General features: G+C 43.7%; 2 protein-coding genes across 3 annotated transcripts in view; one reads left to right on the top strand and one right to left on the bottom strand.

Annotated features, from left to right (window-relative positions):
• Window positions 1–9825, top strand: part of shrprbck1r (sharpin and rbck1 related) — a 13605-nt gene extending 3780 nt beyond the window's left edge. For both annotated transcript variants that reach the window (XM_076973500.1, XM_076973499.1), the window contains exons 8-14: window positions 2134–2307; window positions 6985–7145; window positions 7243–7354; window positions 8040–8219; window positions 8434–8532; window positions 8680–8823; window positions 8948–9825. In XM_076973500.1, the coding sequence (XP_076829615.1) occupies window positions 2134–2307; window positions 6985–7145; window positions 7243–7354; window positions 8040–8219; window positions 8434–8532; window positions 8680–8823; window positions 8948–9028 (951 nt within the window). In that variant the 3' untranslated portion in view covers window positions 9029–9825. The remainder of the gene's footprint in view (window positions 1–2133; window positions 2308–6984; window positions 7146–7242; window positions 7355–8039; window positions 8220–8433; window positions 8533–8679; window positions 8824–8947) is intronic.
• Window positions 9826–12463: 2638 nt separating this feature from the next.
• LOC143475425 (E3 ubiquitin-protein ligase TRIM39-like) lies at window positions 12464–21415 on the bottom strand. The gene is made up of 7 exons (XM_076973285.1): window positions 21269–21415; window positions 19002–19352; window positions 16654–16749; window positions 14842–15075; window positions 14608–14755; window positions 14282–14308; window positions 12464–13743 (listed from the first exon to the last, which is right to left on the bottom strand). Exons 1-7 carry the CDS (start codon window positions 21413–21415, stop codon window positions 13196–13198), a joined length of 1551 nt encoding a protein of 516 aa, XP_076829400.1. The 3' UTR covers window positions 12464–13195.
• Window positions 21416–21650: the final 235 nt, after the last annotated feature.

Here is a 21650-nt window from a genome sequence, read left to right as displayed (position 1 = left end):
ACGTACACGTACACACACGCGCACACACACACACACACACACACACACACACACACACACACACAGCTCAGTGACACCCTGGATACACACGCACGTACACGTACACACACACACACACACACACACACACACACACACACACACACACACACACAGCTCAGTGACGCCCTGGATACAGAGGTACACACACACACACGCACGCGCACACACACACACACACACACACACACACACACAGCTCAGTGACGCCCTGGATACACACATACACGCACACACACGTACATGTACACACACACACACACACACACACACACACACACAGCTCAGTGACTCCCTGGATACACACGCACACACACGTACACACACACACACACAGTTCAGTGACACCCTGGATACAGAGGTACACACACACAGCTCAGTGATGCCCTGGCTACTGGATGATTTAACGCACAGGTACACACACACACACACACACACACACACACACACACACAGAGTGAGGAAAATAAATATCTGAACACCCTGCGATGTTGCAAGTTCTCTCACTTATAAATCATGGAGGGGTCTGAAATGTTCATCTTGGGTGCCTGTCCACTGTGAGAGACAATCTAAAACAAATCCAGAAATCACAATGTATGATTTAAAAAAATTATTTATTTGTGTGTTACTGCTGTAAATAAGTATTTGAACACTTGTCAAAATCAATATTAATATTTGGTACAGTAGTCTTTGTTTGCAATTACAGAGGTCAAACTTTTCCTGTAGTTTTTCACCAGGTGTGCACATACTGCAGCAGGGATTTTGGCTCATTCCTCCACACAGATCTTCTCCAGATCAGCCAGGTTTCTGGGCTGTTGCTGAGAAACACGGAGTTTGAGCTCCTTCCAAAGATTTTCTATAGGGTTTAGGTCTGGAGACTGGCTAGGCCACTCCAGAACCTTGATATGCTTCTTACGGATCCACTCCTTAGTTATCCTGCCTGTGTGCTTTGGGTCATTGTCATGTTGAAAGACCCAGCCACGACCCATCTTCAGTGCTCTAACAGAGGGAAGGAGGTTGTTCCCCAACATTTCCCAATACATGGCCCCGGTCATCCTCTCCTTAATACAGTGCATCGTCCTGTCCCATGTGCAGAAAAACTCCCCCAAAACATGATGCTTCCACCTCCATTATTCACAGTAGTGATGGTGTTTTTGGGACGGTACTCATCATTCTTTGTCCTTCAAACACGGCAAGTGGAATTAAGACCAAGACCTTTCTCCCATGACTCCTCTGGATCATCTAAATGGTCATGGGTGAACTTAAGACGGGCCTGGACGTGTGCTGATTTAAGCAGGAGAACCTTCTGTGCCATACATGACTTTAAACTATGATGTCTTAGTGTATTACCCACAGTAACCTTGGAAACAGTGGTGCCAGCTCTCTTCAGGTCCTCCCGTGTAGTTCTGGGCTGGTTCCTCACCTTTCTTAGGATCATTGCTACACCACGAGGTGAGATCTTACATGGAGCCCCAGTCAGAGGGAGATTGACAGTCATGTTTAGCTTCTTCCATTTTCTAATAATTGTTTCAACAGTTTTTCACCACTGGTGTTTTTGGACAGATCTTTAGTCTTAGCCATGTTAGTAGTTGGAGTCTTACTGATTGTGTGGGGTGGACAGGTGCCTTTATGCAGCTAACGACCTCAAACGGGTGCTTCTAATTTAGAATAATAAGTGGAGTAGAGAGAACCTTTTAGAGGTGGACCAACAGGTCTTTGAGGGCCAGAATTTTTGCTGACTGGCAGGTGTTCAAATACTTATTTGCAGCAGTAACACAAATAAATGATTTAAAAATCATACATTGTGATTTCTGGATTTTTTTTAGATCGTCTCTCACAGTGGACATGCACCCAAGATGAACAATTTAGACCCCTCCATGATTTCTAAGTGGGAGAACTTGCAAAGTCGCAGGGTGTTCAGATATTTATTCTCCTCACTGCATCAACTAATTGCGTGTCTGTGTACATGTGCGTGCGTGTGTCTGTGTGCGTGCGTGTCTGTGCGTGCGTGTGTGTGTGTGTGTGTTTGTGTGCGCGTGTGTCTGTGTGTGTGTGTGTGTGTGTGTGTGTGTGTGTGTGTGTGCGTGTGTGTAGCTGGGCTGGGCCTGCCCGTCCTGTACCTACATTAACAAGCCCACCCGTCCAGGCTGTGAGATGTGCAGTGCTGGCAGACCTGATGGTTACATGGTGCCTGGCAGCTACAGACCCGACACCCACGAACTGCAGCGCATCCACCAGGAGAAAGAGGCCATCAGACAATACCAGCAGGTGGGGCTGTCTCACTCGCCGTCTCACTCGCCGTCTCACTCGCCGTCTCACTCGCCGTCTCACTCGCTGTCTCACTCGCTGTCTCACTCGCTGTCTTGCCGTCTGTCTCTCTGTCCCTCTCTGTCTTGCTCTCTCTCAAACACACACACACACAAGCAAAACATACACATATATTTTTCACATGCACTTTATGCAGGTATTGTCACCATATGCATGTGTACACCCACACACACACACACACGTACCCTCACACATACACACACTCACTCACACACACACACACACACACACACACACGTACCCTCACACATGCACACACACACACATGTACCCTCACACATACACACACTCACTCACACACACACACACACACACACACACACACACACACATGTACCCTCACACATACACACACGCACTCACACACATGCACACACAAGAGGAGACACACACGGACACAAACATACCCACACGAGCACACACACACACACACGGACACGCAAGAGCAGACACACACGGACACAAACATACCACACACACACACACACACACACACACACACACACACACACACACACACACACACACACTAAGTGTTAAGTTTAAGTGCAGCAGGTTCGTGAGCTGTGGATAAGTCCAGCGTTGATATAGTAGAGGTGAGATGTTGGTGGAGGGGAACTGTGAGATTGTAGGCAGGCCAGATTTAGAGATTTTTGCCTTTGAGTAAAATTATTGGTCTGCTGAGTGGTTGTGTTGTGATTTTTTTTAAAGCCGGTTAAAAACAGAAGTTTTCTGTAGTTTCTAATCACAAAAAAGCTGAGTATGAAAATCCCTTTGGGATGTCTCATCATCTAGGAAAGTAGTGTTTCTGGTGCATTATGGGAAAGCAAGAGCTCAGGCTCTGATTGGCTCCCCAGTCTGACACTCTTCTCTTCTATCTGGTTTTCTTTTTAAAGGAGAAAGGCAGGAGAGAAGAGCTGAGGGCCACCAGCTCACTACAGTACAACCTCAACCAGGACTACTGACACACACACACACCACTACAGTACAGCCTCAACCAGGACTACTGACACACACACACACACCACTACAGTACAGCTTCAACCAGGACTACTGACACACACACACACCACTACAGTACAACCTCAACCAGGACTACTGACACAAACACACACACCACTACAGTACAGCCTCAACCAGGACCACTGACACACACACACACACACCACTACAGTACAGCCTCAACCAGGACTACTGACACACACACATACAACTACAATACAACTTGTAAGGACAAAAATTATGTCTCTCTGAACTTGATACAAAATGTAAAACCTTTATTATAATAAAAGCAATAGTGAAGTGCATGAAGGTACTATGGAGTTGAGCTAAACTGAGCACCCAACACTAGCACACAGTTTCCACCATAGTGAATGAATGCAGAGTTTTGTCACCTGCATGTCTAGACCGGTTTGTCTGTGATGGTTGTTGATCACTCACACAAAACCACTTTAGGTTGAACAAATCTTTTCTTCTGCTTTGCTTGTTCTCATGCAAAATAAGTGAAATGGTCTCCACATTTATAGAGAGACTCCCACATTTACAGAGAGACTCCCACATTTATAGAGAGACTCCCACATTTACAGAGACTCCCACATTTACAGAGAGACTCCCACATTTACAGAGAGACTCCCACATTTACAGAGAGACTCCCACATTTACAGAGAGACTCCCACATTTACAGAGAGACTCCCACATTTACAGAGAGACTCCCACATTTATAGAGAGACTCCCACATTTATAGAGAGACTCCCACATTTATAGAGAGACTCCCACCTTTATAGAGAGACTCCCACATTTACAGAGAGACTCCCACATTTATAGAGAGACTCCCACATTTAATCAAGACAGGTGAGTGCAGTGAGGTAAGCCAATCAACTTTGGGTCCATACTGGCATTTCTGACGAACCTTAACCAGGACAGCTGTCACACACACACACACACACACCCCACTACAGTACAGACCACTACAGTACAGACCGAACAAGGACTACTGACACACACACACCAGCTCATTACAGTGCAGCCTCCTACAGGACTACTGACACACACACACACGCTCACACCACTATCATACAACCTCCAGACAAACCAGGACTACTGACACACACCCAGGACTACTGACACACGCTCACACCACTACCGTACAACCTCCAGACAAACCAGGACTACCGACACACACCCAGGACTACTGACACACACGCTCACACCACTGCCGTACAACCTCCAGACAAACCAGTACTACTGACACACACCCAGGACTACTGACACACACGCTCACACCACTACCGTACAACCTCCAGACAAACCAGGACTACTGACACACACCCAGGACTACTGACACACACGCTCACACCACTACCGTACAACCTCCAGACAAACCAGGACTACTGACACACATCCAGGACTACTGACACACACGCTCACACCACTACCATACAACCTCCAGACAAACCAGGACTACTGACACACACCCAGGACTACTGACACACACGCTCACACCACTACCATACAACCTCCAGACAAACCAGGACTACTGACACACACCCAGGACTACTGACACGCACAACACACCACTACCGTGCAACCTCCAGACAAACCAGGACTACTGACACACACCCAGGACTATTGACACGCACAATACACCACTACAGTACAGAATCAACCAGGACTACTGACACACACCACTACAGTACAGACTCACCTAGGACTACTGACACACACCCACACAGTGACACAGGTACTTTGAACTCAAATCCCTAATACATGTACCAACTACGATTTAAACAGGTCAGTGCAACAGCAGAGTTCCTATCTCAGATCCATCACTCAGAACCAGCCCAGATCAGCTGGGTTCCTATCTCAGATCCATCACTCAGAACCAGCCCAGATCAGCTGGGTTCCTATCTCAGATCCATCACTCAGAACCAGCCCAGATCAGCTGGGTTCCTATCTCAGATCCATCACTCAGAACCAGCCCAGAACAGCAGAGTTCCTATCTCAGAGCCATCACTCAGAACCAGCCCAGAACAGCAGAGTTCCTATCTCAGATCCATCACTCAGAACCATCCAAGTTTAAGCTGGGTTCCTATCTCAGAGCCATCACTCAGAACCAGCCCAGAACCGCTTCCTGTATGCAGGTCTCAGCAGTCCAGCTGAACCTCTGACTGCCAGTGACTTTAATCACAAGGCATGAATGGACAATAGGAAGTAGTGCTAGCTCAACACAAATTATTATTATATGTTACAAACATTTGTTATTAATGAGATAACAGACAGTACTATGTTAATGGTACAGTACTATGTTAATGGTGACAGAAGCATTGATAGCGGGTGAGTGTGTGATACAGTGTTAGTGTACAGTGTGAGGGGGTGAGTGATACAATGTAAGTGTACAGTGTGAGCAGGTACACTTATGTACATTACTGTTAATGGTGCAATACTATGTTAATGGTGCAGTATTATGTTAATGGTGCAATACTATGTTAATGGTGACAGGAGCATTGATAACGGGTGAGTGTGTGATACAGTGTTAGTGTACAGTGTGAGGGGGTGAGTGTGATACAGTGTTAGTGTACAGTGTGAGCAGGTACACTACTATGTACATTACTGTTAATGGTGCAGTACTATGTTAATGGTGCAGTACTATGTTAATAGGCTCCATTCATCAATATGACATCATCTGTACAACTCGTTCTTTCCTGCAAAGTCTCTGTGAAAGTTTAAAGTTTTGAATCATTATACATTGTACATCACTGTTGCATTGTAAAGTTCTGTTCAGTGGTTCTCAGTCTGGGGAGATGTTTCCCAGATGTTTGGTCTACAGGGCTTGTGTGTATGACATAAGGACATTGAAAGAAACTGTAGAAAACTACCATAAAGACAACCTTTTACACACGGCTCAATGTTTTATAATACCTAAACTAAAACTAAAAAGTTTTTATTATTATTATTTTTACCACTTTGAACGCTTTATGCACTAATATACTACACTTTGTACTAACACACTACTGTGCACTAACATACTATGTACTAACACTATTCTGTGCACTAACACTTCTGTGTACTAACACACTACTCTGTATGCTAACACACTGTGCGGTGCACTGTGTACCTTTGACAGAGTTGAGTTAAAATAATAATACAGTATAAAGTAATGCTCATAATAATGAGTAATAATAATAATGATAACAATAATTATTATTAGTAATATTTTATTAATAATAATCCAATACAATAGAGCAATAGACTAGAGCCAGGCAGGGTAACACAGCACAACACAACATAACACAGCACAACACAATACAGCACCACACAACACAGCACCACAAATCACACAACACAATACAGCACCACACAACACAGCACCACACAACACAACACAGCACCACACAATACAGCACCACACAACACAGCACCACAAATCACACAACACAACACAGCACCACACAACACAATACAGCACCACACAATACAGCACCACACAACACAGCACCACACAACAATACAGCACCACACAACACAATACAGCACCACACAATACAGCACCACACAGCACAACACAGCACCACACAATGTGTGTGCGCGTTTATGTGTGCGCATGTGTGTGTGTCTCAGGCCCAAGAAGCAGAGCGTAGGGAGAACTATGCTCGCCTGGTTCAGATGGACGGGCAGGAGTTGGTCCCCAACCCTGAAAGTGTGGAGTGCAGGATCTGCTACTTACAGCTCCAGCCAGCAGAGGGCGTCCTGCTGAGGGAATGTTTACACTGTTTCTGCAGGTCAGACACAGATGTTGGACATACACGACTGATGGATGGTTGGAAATAGGATGGATATGACCACACTGTGTGTGTGTGTGTGTGTGTGTGTGTGTAGAGAGTGTCTTCGTTCAGTGATCTTGTTATCAGAGGATCCCCAGGTGGCTTGTCCATACAGAGATGAAGCGTATGCGTGTGAGTGCACCCTACAGGAGAGAGAGATCCGCGCGGTGAGGACCTGCACACACTCACCCCTCACACTGTACACTAACACTGTATCACACATTCACCCCTCACACTGTACACTAACACTGTATCACACACTCACCCCTCACACTGTACACTAACACTCACACACTCACCCCTCACACTGTACACTAACACTCACACACTCACCCCTCACACTGTACACTAACACTGTATCACACATTCACCCCTCACACTGTACACTAACACTGTATCACACATTCACCCCTCACACTGTACACTAACACTGTATCACACACTCACCCCTCACACTGTATCACACACTCACCCCCACACTGTACACTAACACTATCACACACTCACCCCTCACACTGTACACTAACACTGTCACACACTCACCCCCTCACAGCTTACACACACTCACATGATACACATGACATTCCCACATTCACACACTACACATGCAGTACTGAAACATACATACACACACACACACACACACACACACACACACACACACACACACACACACACACACACACACACACACACACACACACAGAGGACATTTACACATAGATACCACACTCAGAAACACACACTGTGACTGAATGCATGCGTAATTGAAATCACAAATTCTTGCATATATATATATATATATATACACACACATATATTTACGTGTGTGTTTGTGTGTGTGTGTGTTAGCTTGTTAGCGGTGATGAGTACGAGCGGTGGTTACAGAGAGGTCTGTCTGTGGCTGAGTCTCGGTGTGAGGGCAGCTACCACTGTGCCTCCACAGACTGTCCCGGCTGGTGTGTGTACGAGGACACAGTCAACACCTTCCACTGCCCTGTGTGCAACAAACACAACTGCCTTCTCTGCAAGGTGAACACACACGACCGCCTGCTCTTCAAGGCACACACTCACAGTCTCTCTCACACACACACGCATCTTCTGCAAGGTATCATGTACACTCTAGGTGTCCACTCTCTCCACACACACACTCAGCTCACCCTCACACACTCTGTTCTCAACTCACCCTCTCACACACTCCATCCTACACTCACACACTGTCCTCCACTCTCTCTCTCTCTCCCAGGCGATTCATGAGGGGATGAACTGTAAACAGTACCAGGATGATCTAGCAGCACGTGCAATCAATGACACTGCTGCCCGAAGAACCAGAGATCTGCTGAAGGTCTCACACTCACTCACTCACACACACACACACACACACACACACACACACACACACACACACACACACACACAGATGTTTTTCTTTGCTTTTCTTGATGTCCCTCCCAGTCTATCTTGATGGCAGGTCTTTATGTCCCACCCACAGACTCTGGTCAGGTCTGGGGAGGCGATGCACTGTCCCCAGTGTGGCATCATCGTACAGAAGAAGGAGGGCTGTGATTGGCTGCGCTGCACTGTCTGTCACACAGAGATCTGCTGGGTGACGAGAGGACCACGCTGGGGCCCAGGGGTACGGACCCGCCCCCTCTGTCCTGACACCTCAGTCATTTACGGCTCATTTAAAGACTTCTAAAGAATTTAGTGTAGATAATTGTGTATTTACGTCAGTCTGAAGTTTACGTTTCTCCTCACAGGGCCCTGGAGACACAAATGGAGGTTGTCGCTGCAACATCAACAAACAGAGATGCCACCCAAAATGCCAGAACTGCCATTGAGAGAGAGAAAGAGAGACAGAGAGACAGGGAGACAGCATGGCAGAGACAGAGAGACACAGAAATGTAGAGAGAGACAGTGAGACAGAGGAGGAGAGAAAGACAGAGAGAGGGAGACAGGAGGAGAGAGAGAGAGAGGGAGAAAAAGTGACAGAGGGAGAGACACACACACAGGCAAGAGAAAAAAGAGAAGGAGAGAGAAAAGAAAGAATGCATGATAAAGCAACAAGCCAAAGCAGGAAATCAAAAGCTGATCTTCCTTCACAGGTGTGATGAGGAGGTCAGTATCGAATGCAGGAAGGAACCTTTCACTTTAAATGTCTTATTTATCTGTCGTGAGTTATATCACACTGATGAGAACATTAACCTACAGAAGTGCCTTTGTTAGCCTCCGCCAAACCACTGATCCTCTAATGGACCCACAGTACCAGTCTCCGTCTTCTCATGTGGATTTGTAAATCCAATAAAATACGTGTGCTGTGTTTTTGCTTAACACTAGGGCAAAACAACATAAATCTGGTTAAACAGCACATTCTCACAGGGCTTTGTACAGAGCTTTAACTACATAGAAATTTCTGTCTGGTGGAAACTTGTCTGGTGGACCCAGCAGATTCAAGATGTCATAAGCTTCAGTGCCTTCAGGTGTTTAGGTGTTCAGGTGTTTACTTGCTAGTGATTGACTTTCATTGTACTGTAGATATTTCTAGAATTAAAACATCCTGATATGACGTTTATAATAACTTCATGTTACACCTCAGGCTTAGAAAGTTTAAAAATAAAAATAAACATGAAAACATGAACATTTTGTACAAGTTATTTGTTTCTCTGATTTATTTTTGGTTTGGTAACACTGAATTTTAGTTTCAGTCTCCTGATAAACAAGCAGTTTTGCACATTTGTAAATGTAAACAGAATCAAGAATTAATTTCACTGTGCAGTTAGTAAATTGCATTTCCAGCAGTGTCAAATTAAGAGAGACTGCTGCCACCGAGATGGACAAGCTGAATCTGAGGTGTCTACTGAAGCAGGCAGGTCTACGTCTGTATGTTGACCTGGGGTGGGTTTCCCGAAACGTTCGTAGCGCTAAGTACTTCTTAACCTCGTACGTTTCATACGAGGTTACGAAGTACTTGGCGCTACGAACGTTTCGGGAAACCCACCCCTGCTCAGTTAATCAAAACTCCAGATGTGGGCAGGTCTATGTCTGTATGATGACCTGCTTGGTTAATCAAACCTCCAGATGTGGGAAGGTCTACGTCTGTATGATGACCTGCTCAGTTAATCAAACCTCCAGATGTGGGCAGGTCTACGTCTGTATGATGACCTGCTTGGTTATCCAAACCTCCATATTGCTAAATTAACCGAATAGTTTTGACAGACAGGCATGCATGGACGTTAAAGCGCATTTAATGGATAACATGGGGATCTGAGAACTGACAGATAATGAAACATGTTAGTGAAATAGAAGAGAACACAGTTACTAGCCTGTAGAACAGGATTACAAAACCAAATTATACAAAATAGCTCACACCGTTTGGCTAGCCAACACTAACCCTAAACCCTAACCCTGGCTCATTAGTATGCGCATATTGGCTAATTAATTTCAGCACTTACTGCTGAATCTCTTCCGGATTTTTTGAAAGTGGAGCGTCACATCTCTCTTGAGATTACACAGCCGGCGTGAGATCTCCATCTCAGGAGATGTCAATGCTGGAGATTTGTGACACCAAGTTCGACAGGTGATTCAAGTGTTTTACAAATTTTTGTAAATTCAAAAAAATGTTGCGGATAGTAGTGACCATGAGACCCTTGTTTTGTAAATGAACCAAATATCTGCAAAAACAAAAAATTTGTTAATTAATATGCACATATTGGTTCATTAATATGTGGCATTAGATCATTAATATGCAGCATTAGCTCATTAATATGCAATGGTAGCGTGTTAATATGCGATATTAGCTCATAAATATGTGCACAGTAGCTAATTAGTATGCACATATTCACTCATTAGTATGCGAATGCTAATTTTTACAATTATGTGTTACTTACTTCGAAATGCAGCCCGTTCTTTAGGAAATCAAACGACCCATTCAATTTTTTGTTCTTGCCCATATGATCGATGAACTTAAAAGATGTGGTTTTTCGGCCGTGACCGCATTTTCTCTTTTTCGGCCGACCACTCCAGCACCCACGCAAAATGTTCTTTAAGGATGCGCTCTAGAGAACATAATAAGCATAATCAGTGAGTTAAACAAACAAAAATCTAGTCAAACATTTAACCTGTGACAATACTTACTGTAATTCGGGTGCAAATCCTTGGATAGTGGGGAGGAGAGGCTGTACTTCTGCAGAGTTGGAGATTAGTTGTTCTAAACATGAAGCGGAGGACGCAGCAGCGGAGGACGCATCAGCGGAGGACGCAGCATTGGGGTGGAGGAGGGGGATGCATCATTGGGGGTGGAGCATGCCACCGGCTCTCCGACCATCGGGGCATCATCATGCTCAGGTGATATACCACCTACCTGTTCAATATATCAGTGCTCAGGTAATATACCACCTACCTGTTCAATATATCAGTGCTCAGGTAATATACCACCTACCTGTTCAATATATCAGTGCTCAGGTAATATACCACCTACCTGTTCAATATATCAGTGCTCAGGTAATATACCACCTACCTGTTCAATATATCAGTGCTCAGGTAATATACCACCTACCTGTTCAATATATCAGTGCTCAGGTAATATACCACCTACCTGTTCAATACGTCAGTGCTCAGGTAATATACCACCTACCTGTTCAATACGTCAGTGCTCAGGTAATATACCACCTACCTGTTCAATACGTCAGTGCTCAGGTAATATACCACCTACCGGTTCAATACGTCAGTGCTCAGGTGATATACCACCTACCTGTTCAATACATCAGTGCTCAGGTGATATACCACCTACCTGTTCAATACATCAGTGCTCAGGTGATATACCACCTACCTGTTCAATACATCAGTGCTCAGGTGATGTACCACCTGCCTGTTCAATATATCAGTGCTCGGGTAATATACCACCTACCTGTTCAATATGTCAGTGCTTAGGTAATATACCACCTACCTGTTCAATACGTCAGTGCTCAGGTAATATACCACCTACCTGTTCAATATATCAGTGCTCAGGTAATATACCACCTACCTGTTCAATACGTCAGTGCTCAGGTAATATACCACCTACCTGTTCAATACGTCAGTGCTCAGGTTATATACCACCTACCCGTTCATTACGTCAGTGCTCAGGTAATATACCACCTACCTGTTCAATACGTCAGTGCTCAGGTAATATACTACCTACCTGTTCAATACGTCAGTGCTCAGGTGATATACCACCTACCTGTTCAATATATCAGTGCCCAGGTAAGATGCCATCTGACTGTTCACTACATCAAAGACTGAATGGCAATGTGTTCAAGTTGTAGAATCTGCTACTAGCTGTAACACACGGGGCGTCATGCGATGAGGCAGACACAAATGCTGAGAGAAGCAAGATTTAATAAAGGGCAAAACAAAATCATAGTCAAAGAAGCAGACTTGGGTTAAATCTGAGTTAGAGTTAGACAACACTTAACTCCGGCTCAAACTCAATACAACAAAGACAACACTAAAAAACAGGGCTGTGGTACAAATAACAATGAACAGTACAGACTTGACAAAACTTGAGTGGGTTAATATACACAAGACTAGAAACACCTGAACACACTGATGAGGGACGGGGTTACAAAACACAAGGTGGGACTGACAGATAGCACATGGCTACATAAACAAAACAGACTTGACAGGTGGGGGCGGGGCTAGACAAGAGAAGCTGACAGTGATGTGTTTACAAAATGCATATTGCAGGCACTATTAGTGAATTAAACATTTGAATTGTTATGTCTCACGTTTAGACCAACTTTACACTACACTAACATACAAAAGAAAATGTACACAGATTTTTTTAACCTTGATTGTGTGGTTCTGTCTGCTTTTGGGTGCTTTGCCAATAAAATCATTTGAACATAAAATCAAGGTTGCACCAAGGTTGCACTCATGAATCAGTAAATCAAAAGCATAACAAGTGTACTGCACAAAGCCCTGTTGGTATATATACCTCATACAAATTGGGATTCCTGGACAAAGGAATCTCACATAAAAGTTTCAACAGGTACAATGACCAGTGGGGCTGAGTTTTTACCCCCGTCTTTGTTGCAGGGGTTGAATAAAGGGTAGAGCTTCTCAGTGAAAGACTGACCAGTGAAAGAGTAGATATGAGCCCGGGCCTCAACATCATAGAAGGAGACCAGACCCTCCTCATAATCCACAAACACTCCCACCTTACTGGGAGTCTGTTTCAATGGGAGGGGCACAACATGGGAGTCTGGGGCCTTGAATTCATGTTCCTTACTGCGCCACACAGTCCAGTATCCATTCTTTGGCTCTAGTTTAATGTCCCCTTTCCTTTTAATTGACTCCTTGGCCACTCCTAAAACCCAACCCGTCTTCCCTCTGACCTGAACCTCATAGTAGAATCTCCCTGAGCAGAACCCCTCCTGACCTAGAACATAAATGTGCACATCAAACCTCTCTGGATTTTCTGACAGATACTGTCGTTTGTCTCCATATGTAACCTGTTTCCCATCAGCAGACAGGATGAGAGCAGGATGAGCTGTTTCAGGGTCCAGAGTCACGTCCACTGGGGGGAAAAAGACCATTTAAAATGCTTCAACTGTAAATAACGTAATAGTGTAGAGATAATTAGTGAGATATTCTTTATATTAGTATATACACCAATCAGCCATAACATTAAAACTGAATGCTTCTAAATTCCCCAGATATGAATATGATCAAGCGTCTGTGGGATGTGCTTGTAAAATAAATTCAATCCATGGAGGCTCCACTGTGGAACTTAAAACTGTACAACTTACAGTGCCACATACCACAGGACTCCCTGTTGTTGGAGTCCATGCCTTGATGAGTTAACCCCTGACTTAACCCTAACCCCTGACTTACCCCTAACCCCTAACTTAACCCTAACCCCTGACTTAACCCTAACCCCTACCTTAACCCTAACCCCTGACTTAACCCTAACCCCTACCTTAACCCTAACCCCTGACTTAACCCTAACCCTAGAGCTGTTCTGCTGGTAAGAGGCACCTATACTAAATTAAGGTGGTTTTGATGTTGTAGCTGATCGGTGCATGTGCTACTCCTGACCATAGTGAGACACACACCTGCATATGGCTGAATTCTCTTCAGTTCTGTTTAAAAATAAATCATGGATGATATCACTTACTATAACATTTAAGAGAATGATCAATTAAATGTCTGGATGACAAACTACATCAGCACACTCAAAAAACACCAAAAGTGATAAATTATAGTGATGAACATGGGAATTTGGGACTTAAAAATCAGAATTAAATATGTAAATGCATCATATGCCAAACATCTAATTCTTCTAACAAGATTTAAATGACTTGTGCAATCCCTTTTTGCAGAATCCCTGTTTACTCATACACTGATCAGATCTGGCTTTATGGGATCAGTAAATACTTACCAATCTCAGGAAGTTTCTCCATTTCCTTTTTGAGAGATTCCTGAAGTCGAGACAGAGCTCTCCTGAGAGTCTTCACACTCAGATGAATGTTAATGCTGATGTTGGTCCAGTCCCTGGTGTGTGGAGGGCTACACAGGGATGGGTACATCTACAGGAGAGAGGAGAACTCCCTCAGCATGGGGAGGGCTGTCTGTGATGTGCTGCACTGTTATTGAGAACCAGAGGGACTCTGACCTGTAGGAGGTGGATGTGGTCCTCAGTGTGGGAGAGATGGTCCAGCTCAGTGTCTCTCCTCTTTAGTTCAGTGATCTCCTGCTCCAGGTCTTTAATGAACTCTTCTGCCTGCCTCTCTGCTGCTTTCTGCTTTTCCTCCAGCACCTGAAGCAGCTCAGTCCGACTTTTCTCAATGCAGCGCAGCAGAGAACTGAAGACCTCCATGTTGTCTGCTTTCTCCTTCTCTATTTGTTTCTAAGAGATGAAATTCAAATATTTTTAAACCATTGTGTACATCTTGCTTTACTGAATCTAATGGCTGTATATTGTTGTGCAGCACTTGACAACTGACATGAACAACTACAGACTGGTATCACTTCTTTATTTTCTATCAAAAACTCTGGAGCGAGCAGTCTATGACCAATTATCTCTCTTCCTCACTCCATGATCCTAATCAGTCTGGCTTCAAATGGGCACACTCAACAGAAACTGCCCTCAAAGCAGTGACCGAGAAGCTCCATGCTGCCAAGGCTAACAAGCTATCGTCAGTTTTAATTCTTCTAGATCTTTCTGCAGACACTGTCAACCACAACATCCTCCTCTCGGTTCTTTCTAGCCTCGGTGTGACTGGCTCTGCTTGGAAATGGTTCCAGTCATATCTTGAAGACCGTTTCTATCAGGTAACATGGAGAGGATCTACATCCAATCCATGTAAACTTTCCACTGGAGTCCCCGAAGGCTCAGTCCTAGGCCCTCTTCTCTTCTCTTTATATACTCGTTCCCTTGATGACATTATTTTGTCTCATGGTTTCTCTTATCATTGCTATGCTGATGATACCCAGCTAATTCTTTCCTTCCCTCATTCTGACACCCAGGTTTCTAGGCGTTATCTCAGCAATGCTTGGCAGATATTGCTTCATGGATGACTGCTCACCACTTGAAGCTCAACCCTAGCAAAACTGAGCTTCTGTACATTCCAGGAACCCAAAACCCACACAACGACCTCACAGTTTCCTTTGAGAACATCTTGTTAACACAATCAGAAACTGCTCGAAGCCAGGGTGTAACATTGGACAACCAGTTGTCCTTCTCAACACATTTCAAAACTGACCAGATCCTGCAGATTTATCCTCTGCAACATACAGAGAATATGACCCTTCCTTTCACAGGAAGCTACTCAAGTGCTTGTGCAGTCTCTAGTCATCTCAAAGCTGGACTACTGTCCAATCTCCCTAATCTCCCCAAGTTCAGCATGCATCAGATATAAAACCTTGATGCTTGCTTACAAAGCCAAAAATGGACTAGTCCTTCCCTACATGATGTCCATGGTCAAAAGCCAATCCGTACAGCGAGCACTCAGAACCTCACGCTTGGCTCGACTCGAAACTCCATGCTTAAAATCTCATGGAAGACAAAGCTCCAGACGATTCTCCGTCTTCCATTAGCTGCGAGGACTGCAGAGTCTATTGCTATCTTCAAGTGTAGACTAAAAACTCACCTGTTTGTTGAGTTCTTAACAGAGCACTCACTCAGCAGATAGCACTTGCCGTTGTTGTTAAATTGTATGTCTGTCTATGGATATTTGTGCTTCTTGGCAAACGTTTAATTTGCAAAACACTAGGTAATGACTGACTCCTGTAGTTTAGTAGTAGTCTGACTCAATGGTATCTTGAATTCTGGCCTATCTGTACTATTGCCTAGGATGAATTCTATGATCAGATGCAAAGCACTTTGTAAGTCGCTCTGGATAAGAGCATCTGCTAAAATGCCGTAAATGTTGTGAATAAACAGAATAAAATGTAGAGAGAGCTAGTTTGAGTTTGATGGTCTTACTTTACTGAGTTCTACAGAATGATTTATCTCTTCTATCTTCTTCATTCGTTCCTGGATCATCCGCTGAACCTCTGCTTGTGTCTTCTCCAGCTTAGTCTGCAGGGTGAAGAAGTACATACAGCTTCATCACCAGTGAGTCAGAAACAGGAAACAGTGGGTCAGATGGTGATATAAAGCAGTGCCTGAGCATAGAAAGCAAGGACTGGAACAAACTGGACCAGGAACCAATCCAGGAGCTGCAGGGACAGAGACTGGACCAGGAACTGGAGGAGTTCAGACTGGACCAGGAACTGGAGGGGTTCAGACTGGACCAGGAACTGGAGGGGTTCAGACTGGACCAGGAACTGGAGGAGTTCAGACTGGACCAGGAACTGGAGGAGTTCAGACTGGACCAGGAACTGGAGGGATAGAAACCCCTAAACTCTAACCCCTGCTGAACAGCAGGATTGTGTCAAGCACACACATGCAATAACAATGTCAAGTTAGCTTGCTAGTTAACAAGGCATCTGCATACTAATAAAAATTTTATCAATTTGTGATATGAAGAAAGGATTTTCTGGTAAAGCTATAATCTACACAAACTTCCATGGCCACTGTAGTCCTTATTGAAAAATACAAAACCACCAATACATCAGTTCCACATGCAGATGTGCAGTGCAAGAGAGTGTGTGGTGCTCCAGTGCAGAGGAAATCTCTTAATTTTAGGATTAGACCTCTACAGTTAGGATTACACTTCTAGGGTTAGGATTACACCTCTAGTGTTAGGATTACACTTCTGGGGTAAGGAATACACTTCTAGTGTTAGGATTACACCTCTAGGGTTAGGAATTCACTTCTAGGGTTAGGATTACACCTCTAGGGTTAGGAATTCACTTCTAGGGTTAGGATTACACTTCTAGGGTTAGGATTACACCTCTAGGGTTAGGATTACACTTCTAGGGTTAGGATTACACCTCTAGGGTTAGGAATTCACTTCTAGGGTTAGGATTACACCTCTATGGTAACTATGGTATGGTTAAATTGGCCCTCCCTGATTCCCTGACAAATTCTCCCTGAGTGTGTCTGTGTGTCTTCATGTTCAATAAAAAAGCAGTTGTCTGAATGTGTGTGTGCTTGTGTGCCCAGTGGTGGATGGTGCTCTGTCACTAGGGTCTGTCCTCTCTCCCCTTCCTGCACCCCATTCAGTCCCCCAGGGGGCTGTGGATCCCGGTTGAGAGTACGCTGTGCGCAATTGGCTGCCGCTTCTTGCCGGTGTGTGATTGGTTGTGTACGAGTTGTATCCGTGTTAAAATTGTAAAGCGTCCTTGGGTATATAGAAAGGCGCTATATAAGTTGAACATTCATTCATTCATTCATTCTATGAATATGGATGTTCTTGGTGCAGCGTTTCCACTCGATTCTGTTCACACAGTGTACTTGGATAGTAAGGTCAGATAACTACTAGCTAATGTGCAGAAATGTTTTTTTTTTTGTTTTTTTTTTTACCCTTTTATTTATAGAAATTTTCAGTTATTGTGCAGAAATGTTTTTGAGCGTTAAATAGCTCACATGCTAACGCTCAGTCCAAGACACACCATGAACTCGCTATACATGTGTTTTAGGGTTGTCTTGCCTGAATAAGATTAATGTTTAGACAGTCTAGCTCCAAACTTTAATATATCGTACTCACACTTTACAACATGTTTGTAGCTTGACATTGCTAGAAAATGTAATTTAGTATATTTTACTAAATTAATTTTGTGTTTATAATTGTTTTTTGAAATGTAAGATCAGTTGGTCCTTATTATACAACAGATGATACAAACTCTTTTGTTGCAGTTATTTAAATCTATTTTTTGTTGTTGTTGAACTAATGCGATTACAGAACTCAGTACTTAGTTCCATTTGCCTGAATTACTGCAGCAATGTGGTGTGGACATGGAGTCAATCAATCTGTGACATTATATATATAATTTAATAGGGGCTGAAATGAGTTTTCTCCGCAGGGTATCTGGGCTCTCTCTTAGAGATAGTGTGAGGAGTTCGGTCATCCAGGAGACATTACTTACTATTATGGGACAAAATCAAACAAGATTTATATACATGTTCGCTTCTCACAAAATTTACTTGTTTCAAATAGGCTACTGCTTTGTTAGCAACATTAGTCAAACTCCAGGACAGGGATGAATGTCAGGAACTCAATTAGACTGTGGCACATGAACACATGACAACCAGAACAGAAGCACATGACACAGTCACCACTGGACCTGCCACACAAATCCAGAAGAGGACATTGTGAAAATAAATAAAACATTAAAATGATGTAATGATGCAGAAATGTGAGACAGAAATCTGTCTGAAGGTCTCACCTTCTTCTCACCACTCTCTCTTTCTATAGGAACGGTGTTGTGAATTCTGTGGTCTGTCTCGTTGCAGAAGAGACACACACACGTCTGGTCGTCTCTACAGAACAACTCCAGGGGTCTGTCATGTTTCTGACAGATGTAGTTCTCCAGGTTGAGCACAGGGCAGATGAGTTTGTGCTTCTTGAGTTTTGCTGCAGTTGTGTGAGGCAACAGGTGTGTCTGGCAGTAGGAGACCCCACAGTCCAGACAGGACTTCAGAGCATCGCTGTTCTCATGGCAACAGTCACACGGTACCTTCTTACTCTTGGACAGGAGCTGATGTGGTGTGTTGCTGGACTCCATCTGGACTGACCTCTTAAACAGAGCAACCAGCACAGGGCCAAAGGTCTTCACATATGGACAGATCGCTGCAGCTGAGGTTCTGAGAGGAGTTTCCTACAGGCTGCTATGACTGGCAGACGAGACAAAGACACCAGGATCATTTTAGACTGTAGAACACACCCCACAGTTTCCATAGCAATTCCTCATTCACAAGTATGAATGTCCTGTATTAATATAATACTAATTAAATAAATACATCTGGCAGACCAAGCACATGTTAAACAGTTTAATGATCATAAATAGCATAAACAATAGTTGCTGTTAAAATAGCTGTCTAAGTAGTAATACTGCAATACTAGAAAACCTGAGATATTACCACTGTACTTTTCCTCCTCAACTTCACTATTCCTTTTTGTGCTGTTACCTGACCTATTAATCTGAAATCTTTAAGCGTGATCCTAGCGCTGTACAAACACATGCAAAAATACCAGACCTTAGTCTGTGTCCTGCTGAAAGAAACTGGATACTGGAGACGAACTTCCTCACACATCCCTTTATTTTCACCAGTGACATCACCTGGACACTCCTGTTACTTCAAAGCTTTTTCCATGATGATTTCTTGCACTTGCACCTTTAGTCCACCAGGTGGCAGGCATTAACCTGTGTTATATGTAATGTGCAAATTTTCCTCAGTGCATCTGAAATCAAATCACACAAAAAACACACAAATACATTTACATGTGCTGGTCAAGAAATTAAAGTATCATGAAAATTTATTTCAGTAAATCCATTCAAAAAGTGAAACTTGTATATTATACTCATTCATTGCACACAGACTGATATATTTCACGTGTTAATTTCTTTTAATTTGCTTATTATAAATGACAACTAATGAAAACCCCAAATTCAATATCTCAGAAAATAACTTATTACTTAAGACCAATACACAAAAAAGATTTATTTAGAAATTCTGGCCAACTGAAAAGTATGAACATGTACAGAACTCAGTACTCCATTAGCCTGAATTACTGCAGCAGTGTGGCGTGGACATGGAGTCAATCAGTCTGAGACATTATATATATATAGACTGTGGAGACTTTACACTGGACCTCAAACAACGTGGACTCTGTGTCATTCTTCTCTTCCTTTTATCAGAGAACATAACTTTGGACACTCAGTCCAGACCTTTTTGTCTTTAATTCAGGTGAGATGCTTTTGACACTGTCTCTCTTTCAAGAGTGGTTTGACACTAGGGGTGTCACAGCTGAAACCCTCGTCTTCTTTAAATTTTTTTTACACATTTTACATACGTCTGTGTGTGGTGGTAATTGAAACACTGACTCCAGCTGCAGTTCAGTCTTTGTGAATTTCATCCTCATTTTTAATGGGTTTTGTTTCACAGTCTCCAGGGTGCAGTTATCATTATTGCTTGTTCACTTTTTCTACCACATCTTTTCCTTCCCTTCTTCTCTCTATTATTGTGCTTGGACACAGAGCTCTGTGAACAGCCTCTTTATCAATGACCTTTTGTGTCTTTCTCTGCTTGTGTAAGGAGTCAGTCATCTTTTGGACAATTGTCAAGTCAGCAGTTTTCCCCATGATAGTGTAGCCTACAGAACTAGACTGAGAGACCATTTAAAGGCCTTTGCAGGTGTTTTGAGTTAATTATCTGTTGAGAGTGTGACACCAGGTGTCTTCAGTATTGAACCTTTTCACAATATTCTAATTTTCTGAAATACCGATATAATCAAATTAAAAGAAATAAACAGCTGAAATACATCAAAGATACGTTTGTGTGTAATTAATGAGTATAATATACAAGTTTCACTTTTTGAATTGAAACACTGAAATAAATAAGCTTTTTCATGATATTCTAATTTTATGACCAGCACCTGTATACTCTATGGCAGGGGTGTATGAAAGGTGCTGTATAAATAAACTTGCCTTGCCTCGTGCTCGGGGAGACCAGGAAGAGGTCCCTGGGTGTAGATGGCCTCCAAAGGGTGAAGCCCTCTGTTGGGTGGAGGAGCCCACCCTGCTATGAGCTTCTTCGTCAGGGGCGGACTCTCAGGCTGAATAGGGGTAACCAGGGCCATGGTCCCTAGCAATCCTTGGTTGGTTGTAGGAGTCCATGATGAGCTTCCCCAGGAGGGGTGGTCTCCCCAGGAGGCTAGGGTGAACCCATGAGGGGGGCAGGGGTCAGCCTTGAGACGAGAGGTAGGTCTGGGAGGTGGTTAGAGAGCGGTGTAGCCGTGTCCCAGGGAGGTTGAGCGGCCAGAGGCCTGCTAGGGCCTGAGGGCCCTGTAATCTACTGGGGCGTGGTTGCCATCT

This window comes from Brachyhypopomus gauderio, chromosome 14, assembly GCF_052324685.1.
Source record: "Brachyhypopomus gauderio isolate BG-103 chromosome 14, BGAUD_0.2, whole genome shotgun sequence".
In the NCBI taxonomy this organism is placed as follows: Eukaryota; Metazoa; Chordata; class Actinopteri; order Gymnotiformes; family Hypopomidae; genus Brachyhypopomus; species Brachyhypopomus gauderio.
The sequence above is the reverse complement of the archived record's forward strand: the minus strand, read 5'-3'. Positions and strand labels throughout refer to the sequence as shown.

Excerpts from the sequence above, each read along its gene's own strand:
- LOC143475425 (XM_076973285.1), bottom strand. The coding sequence starts at position 21,415 with ATGGCCCTGGTTACCCCTATTCAGCCTGAGAGTCCGCCCCTGACGAAG. Across the intron at positions 14,756-14,841 it reads ACCACATCCACCTCCTACAG|ATGTACCCATCCCTGTGTAG; the intron begins GTCAGAGTCCCT and ends TCTCTCCTGTAG. Across the intron at positions 13,744-14,281 it reads GAGAATTCAGCCATATGCAG|TGGACGTGACTCTGGACCCT; the intron begins GTGTGTGTCTCA and ends TTTTCCCCCCAG.